The following is a 6,731-nucleotide window of genomic DNA, read 5'->3' as shown; positions in this document are numbered from 1 at the left end:
TGTTGTGAATAAACCATGTTTCTTCATGAAACTTAGCATTTTTAAGTTACACTTTGTTCCCCGTTAAACATTGTCTTTGACGTTTGTTTAATATTTATCAAAAACTGTTCGGGAGTAGGTTATTGACATTACATTATTCTGCCTTCATTGCCTTTTGTTAATTGATACGGATCCGTACTGCAAGTTACGCTGATTGATCTCCAAAATAAGGAGGGGCAAACATACAGTGTAAAATAACGATTGAAAGTAAATAACTGGATGCTATTTATCACAATAGGAAAAGTAAACATCAAGAAACAATTGCCAACACTTTCATATTGTATTGACTTTAGAACGGAAGCTATGGTATGAGTCCATATAAAAATGAAAACTGGTGAATAAAGTAACGTTTTACACGTCATAATAACAAATACTCCTTTAAACCATATTTTAAAGACTCCCTACATATTTTTTCGGAATGTTCCATTTTAAAAACAAGAGCTTGCATGATGGAATGTTCTGTTTCGGCTAGTGTTACCATCTCTATAAACGGCTGCAGGCTAGATAACCCTTTCACACCAAGGTTAATGTCCATTCCTGAAAATATCATATATACGTCTTAAATATCAACGACGAACAATACAAAATATAATAGCAGATAAGGCTGAAAAATATTTTATTTATCTTATATTCTTTTCTAAACATGTTATTGTTTTTTAAAAGTAATTATTATTAGGATGAACACATACAAGGAAATACATTTTATTTCGTTATTATCATTACTGCGTGCAAAATTCATTAATTATGTCAATTTGAATGTTATTGATATATTTAGACACTTTATTGCATACGTACCAACTTCGTGTTACTATTTACCCCGCCAGCCATGGAAATAAATGAAAATGAATCAGTTGTAGTAACACGTTTAATCAGTGAACAAATTATGTTTTTATATTTTGCATAACGGTATTTAATTACAATATTTCTCTTTAGAACAGATAGGAAATATAATATACCTGTATTAAAGTTATATGATCTAGATGCATCATCCTCGCATAATCTTATTCAATTACAATATTCATCTATAGAATAAATATGAAAATTGATATAATACCTGTGTTATAGTTATATGACCTGGATGCTTCACCCTCGGTTATTACAAAGAGATCGCAGTCAGATATATAACCGACATTTTCCATTCTTTGTGACAACTTGATCTCGTATAATCTCGGACTAAACTTCATGTTGTTAAGACAATACGAGTCACTGATACACGTCTCGTCTGACCGTTTATATATGTTGTAACATTTTAAAAATATATTCCTCATCATCTGTAAAACAAAAGTAATACAACATTATAATAGTAATTGAGAGTATATTTCTCATATATTATAGTACAAAATCTTCATTATTTAAATCTATCTATCAGAAGGATAACAGTTTAAGGTATAATTAATCATCTAAAAAATACAATATAGAAACCATTAAAAAGAAAGCATTAAAATCAAATTTGTTTGTTGATATATTGTACTTTATAGAACAACATACATTGACAAAAAACAGGTTATACTCACTGACTTATCTAATACTGTTTTCAATGCCCTGACAATATTCGAGTCGCATTTATTTACAGCTAATGCCATATATCTACATCTGGAATTTCCAAATAGTTTCAAAGTGAATTTTGAATTTCCATTCTCCTCAAATGCAGACGATATGTATGCAGATAAGTCAAAAGAAAGATTATGAATACGCTTCTCCGGTCTTGGTACTAAAGTTTCATTGTTTCTTTCAACTGCAGCCACAGCTCCAAATATTCCACTAGAATGAATGACACATTCATCACTGAGTCCTAATGTATGTGAAGCAAGACCTGTAGACCCATCACAACATATAACCAATTTACGACCTTGGATATTGTCTATATCGTCTCTCATTTCACGAGCAAACTGTAAAATACAAACATTATTCTTTTTATCATGTTTTTTTATCAAATGATTACATTAAACATCGAGGACAAATAGACGCTTTCAATAATTGTTACTTGACAAATTCGATTTAATAAGTTTAATGTGTCATATGCTAAATATTGTATTATTTAAAAATACTTTTTAAACAGTGTGTTTTCGTATGCTTATTTTATTTCCCTTATTAAGGCAGAATTAATTAAAAAATAATGAAGAAGTTACCTATTAATGTTGACCAAATAAATATCAAATGCTTGACATATTTGTTTTAGTGGTAATTAATTTCAAGGCACATTATGCTTCAGGATTGCTTTTATTTTTATTTCTCAAAGGCTTTTTTTATTTTTTGGTGTCCTGCTATAGTTTCAAAAAACGCTACTCAGTGCAATTACCTGAACCATTTGTTTTGTTGGCAATTAGTACATTTATAAAAATTTAGTATTTTGTATGGAAGTCTGAATTCTACAATGTTTACACTTTGCTACGTTTCTGACAAACAATTCTATATTCAGCACTACTTTCTTTAAAGTGAAAAGCATTTAACATACCCAAAAATCATTATTTAATCGTTATAAAACTGATGTTTCTCCTTTAAGTTATTATTTACATGATTTTAAGGTATTTTTATCCCTCTTAAAATGTAAAGAAGTAAGCGATTAAAAGTGTTATTTGTAAGAATGCTATTTCCCATATTTTAAACTTAAACGTCCTGAATGAAAGCTTCCAGACAGCCTAGTTATATCGATTGGCTGCATTTGGAACATAAATATCAATAGATTCAACGATTTAAGGTTTAATTAGCCGTGTCATATTCATGAATTACATTGACCTTGACCACAAAAAGTTGATATATCTATAAAGGGTAGCGAATATTTTTATGACTTAAATTGATTAATGAGTTTGCATATAATCTTACTATCATAGCAAGAAAAATGTGTAGGCCTACTAAATGTTGAGAATTTTTTTTTTCGACAAATGTTACTTTTTTAGCAACCTAAACACATTTGTAAAAAAATAAAAATATTGAAAATGTGCAAAGATTATGTTTATCTTAAAAATTGTCAAAAACTAACTTTATGTTTGAAGTAATACAGAAATACAATAATAAGTGAGCAAAGATTTTTATCTGTTCATTTCAATATAATGCGTTCGAACAATGTTCCTGATGGTTTAAATAAAACAATAATATGATTTCAACACTGACGCAAAATTAAAACTGCAATTTATTGTAACAGGAAATGCTTACCTTAGTTCCAAAATGCATCGTTATTTCTTTAGAATAAAGCGGCAGTATGTGTATAATATATTCCAAGTAAATTCCAACGCGTGTATAAAAACATCCTTCATGCCACAAACCTTCCAAGTTATCGAAATCTACCCCATAACTCCGGAGAAAAGACACCTGAGCACTTTTTAAAGCAATTTGATACGTCCGCTTTTCAACATTAGATTTACTTTGTTCTTCGTATAGCACCAATTTTTTTACTCGTTTACAATGAACGGATATTAGGGCGGAAGTCAAACCTATGGGACCTGCTCCTATAATTATTACTGTCAATTGTGCATTATTCCTGCGGATTTTATTAAGTATAATTTTGCTCCCCAAGAAAACTGCCACAGCTGAGAATGTTATGACAAAATAAATGGAAATGTTCATAGAATGAATCTGTAGTATCTTGGCAATTTCATCCTCTGTACATGTCTTTGTCACTTCCCCCAGAGAATTGTTTATATAAAATCCAAGGTGCATTTTTACGACAATTTATCGACTTTATATCATGCATGTCTAACTTAAATACAAAAAGAAACTTTTTGTCTCTGTTTATTATACCCCTAAAACATTTTATGCATACCTAAATAAAACTATTTTCACATTTATATCTGCTTACATTCCAAGTGTTTTACTCCACACGAATGGTTCTACTCCATGATCAATATCGTTGATCTTTCAAAACGTGAAAGTGAAGGAAAATGGTAAATATTTAGTTGTTAATGTCTGAAATGGAAAAACAAAATATAAGATTAAATTATTTAGCGTTCGAAATGTGGTATTTAATTTATGCTCTTAACCTTATTTCATATGTAAACAGTTTTTTATGTCGATTGATAGGGTATCTATCTTGTGCCCTTCATCCAGTGATATATTTGTTTCTTATCTCATTTGTTTGACATACAATTTTTAGACTAATCATTCACATATCAGCTTTGAAACGCTTCCAAAAAATGCTTTCATTAACTTGCAAGTTTAATCTTTGTTCAATTATTTTGACGTGAAATGACATAGAAACTTCTACACAGAATACTGTAAATGTCTTCAATGAGGAGACTACTGTAATTTGTATACGCAGCTCAACATTCTATTATGATATTATTGTTTTATTACCAATCCTATCATGTTATTTATTAGTATTGAAATAAATAATATAATTGTACATGTCTCCCTTGAGTTTTTTTTTTTATCTGAAAAAAGGTATGTTTATAATTAATCATAGATGTTAAATTTAAATGGCAGTTTCGAATCAAATTTAAACATATTTGGTCCGTGTTATATTTTTTTTCTAAAAGAGAAGTCGTAAAGCGTTTAGAAATAGAAATTGAACGATTAAGCTGCAAGATTGAGCTCTTAGATATTTGGTTAAATAAGAAAACGTGTTCTTGTGAAACTCTATGCACACATTCGATATAACATATGGTTGATAACATGTATTATAATAATCATTAACAACAGATAAAAGACATTTAAAAAGGTTCAAAAAGGTTCATTTCACTGAGATCATTTGAAGATTATTTTCCAAACATTACAAAATTCATGATTGTTATAATCTTATATTCATTCCGATCAAATGACTTTCGGCAAACAGACAGATGAGCAAATTTCTAAGATAAAGATTATACATGTACAAATTTATAAGCATTATGATATTTTGTAAAGATCGGATATACTGATAAATAAATTTGAAAACGGATTTTTACTTAATAAAATATCTTTTATCAAATTGGCTCGAGGTAAGCCAAATACTTTGATGTGTATATAGAACAAATTAAGATACAAGTACAACGAGATTTCTTCTTTTTTCAGATTATTTCATTAATCTCACATATTTTATTTACAAACATTTAAAAGTTCATTGTTACATTTTACCTATCCGTTTCAATATATCTATCAGAAATACACAACAGGTATGTGATAATTAGTTATATGAAGACTGACTAAATTAAAGGGAAATTTAGAAAACATACTCGATAACTTAAAATTTATGGTATTTACGTGTAAACGATCAAACATTAACCAATAAGCTTTTTTGGGCAAGGGCCCAAGATAATGTTGCAAAAACGTTTGGCCAAACCCTTTTGTATATTGTGTAATTAATTATGTTGATGTAAAAGAATTGATGTATATTTATATATGCAATAAAATATTATTAAACTATATAACTAAAATTAGCTGATTAAGAAACCAACGGACATTTTCTATTAAAAAAACATGACCTCCTTTTACAAAACTAAGTAATCAAATCTGCATAAATAAGTAATACTACACCCATTAAACATAAAAACAAAATACCTAACCATAAACATTGTATATCCATATCACAAAAGTATTTAACCACAGATTATTGTATATCCCATATTCAATCCGATATCACAGCAATGAATGAAAGTTCTGTAAATGTGTGTACTGTTTCATCAGCCTTTCGTTCACTCTTTCAGCTTTTATCGGATTCCGATACAACCTCTATAGCATGTTAGACATCTATGTTTTAAAATTTGTTTAATTTGTTCTTTGATTATACGTAACGTATTGGATTGGATTGCATTAGACAACTTATATAGAAACGTTATCCTTATTGCAAGGCGAACGAGTATTGTTTTTGCCATTAACGTTAATATCTAATATCAGATTAGTTATTTAGTTAATCTTTCTGAGTAATGACTTTCTTAGTAAATATCACCAGACTATATTTCAATTTAAATCTTGTGAGACAAATAAAATAAGACTGTTGTCCAATTTTGTGATAAATATTAAATGGAAAATACACCATTTAAACGATGAACTAATTATTTGCATTCTATTATTTTACTTCTGTATTAACAATGGAAACTTTAGTGAATTGTATAATTTTGTACCTATAATATTTAGTATCTTCACGCAAATGGAACTTTATCGACATTATTATCTGATGTGACTTGTCAAACGCCAACCAAAGCTTGTATCTTAGTAAGTTAGAGTAAAAATGGTTAAGTCATCTTTGAATGAGTCGTTCTCGTAATTGTAATAACTTTATCATAATAATGAGTAATTATGTAATAGTGCTTAAACAGTCATCGTTGGTAATTAGTACATGTTTTATGGAACTGTGTTTGCAAATTGTAAAAAAATGACATGCAAAGGACGAACTAATATACATATTTTTTTCATTCATCACGAGCAAGTTCTCTTGAGATCTTGAGGGATATTCACGTTTTAGAATTGATATGTCTAATCCCAGAAAAGTAACATCTCTCTTATATGTTAGCTTAGATTGTCATTCCTCATTGCCATCTTCTCTGTCTGTCTTATGCTGTAAATGATCGTTTCAACCGGACTCACTTGATTGACGACAGTCCGTTCCGCTCCTGAAGCAATTAATAATGCAGTAAATAGAACTAAACATAAAGGGTAAACAAAGTAACTCAGGATGTTTACCGGATTAATAAACAATTACATTCTTGAAAATGTTTCCATTTAAAACAGGTACGTTAAAAAATATATTTCCTAGAGGTCAACGTTATCTCTTTTGTGGC

The 6,731-nt window shown here is 29.1% G+C and overlaps 1 protein-coding gene across 1 annotated transcript; it reads right to left on the bottom strand.

Moving 5' to 3' along the window:
• Positions 1 to 243: 243 nt before the first annotated feature.
• On the bottom strand, positions 244 to 3,935 carry LOC132728439 (uncharacterized). Its single transcript, XM_060714081.1, has 4 exons — positions 3,193 to 3,935; positions 1,554 to 1,928; positions 1,094 to 1,310; positions 244 to 576 (listed from the first exon to the last, which is right to left on the bottom strand). Exons 1-4 carry the CDS (start codon positions 3,694 to 3,696, stop codon positions 398 to 400), a joined length of 1,275 nt encoding a protein of 424 aa, XP_060570064.1. The 5' UTR covers positions 3,697 to 3,935; the 3' UTR covers positions 244 to 397.
• Between the last annotated feature and the right edge of the window lie 2,796 nt (positions 3,936 to 6,731).

The sequence above is a fragment of the Ruditapes philippinarum genome, unplaced genomic scaffold (assembly GCF_026571515.1).
Source record: "Ruditapes philippinarum isolate M1 unplaced genomic scaffold, ASM2657151v2 ctg7426_1_1_1_1, whole genome shotgun sequence".
Classification (NCBI taxonomy): Eukaryota; Metazoa; Mollusca; class Bivalvia; order Venerida; family Veneridae; genus Ruditapes; species Ruditapes philippinarum.
This window is presented reverse-complemented; position numbering and strand designations above follow the sequence as displayed.

Bases quoted from the DNA above. Each gene is read 5' to 3' on its own strand.
- LOC132728439 (XM_060714081.1), bottom strand. From the start codon at position 3,696: ATGCACCTTGGATTTTATATAAACAATTCTCTGGGGGAAGTGACAAAG. The intron at 1,929-3,192 runs GTAAGCATTTCC...TGTATTTTACAG, and splicing joins CGATGCATTTTGGAACTAAG to TTTGCTCGTGAAATGAGAGA. The intron at 577-1,093 runs GTATTATATCAA...TGATATTTTCAG, and splicing joins GTCATATAACTATAACACAG to GAATGGACATTAACCTTGGT.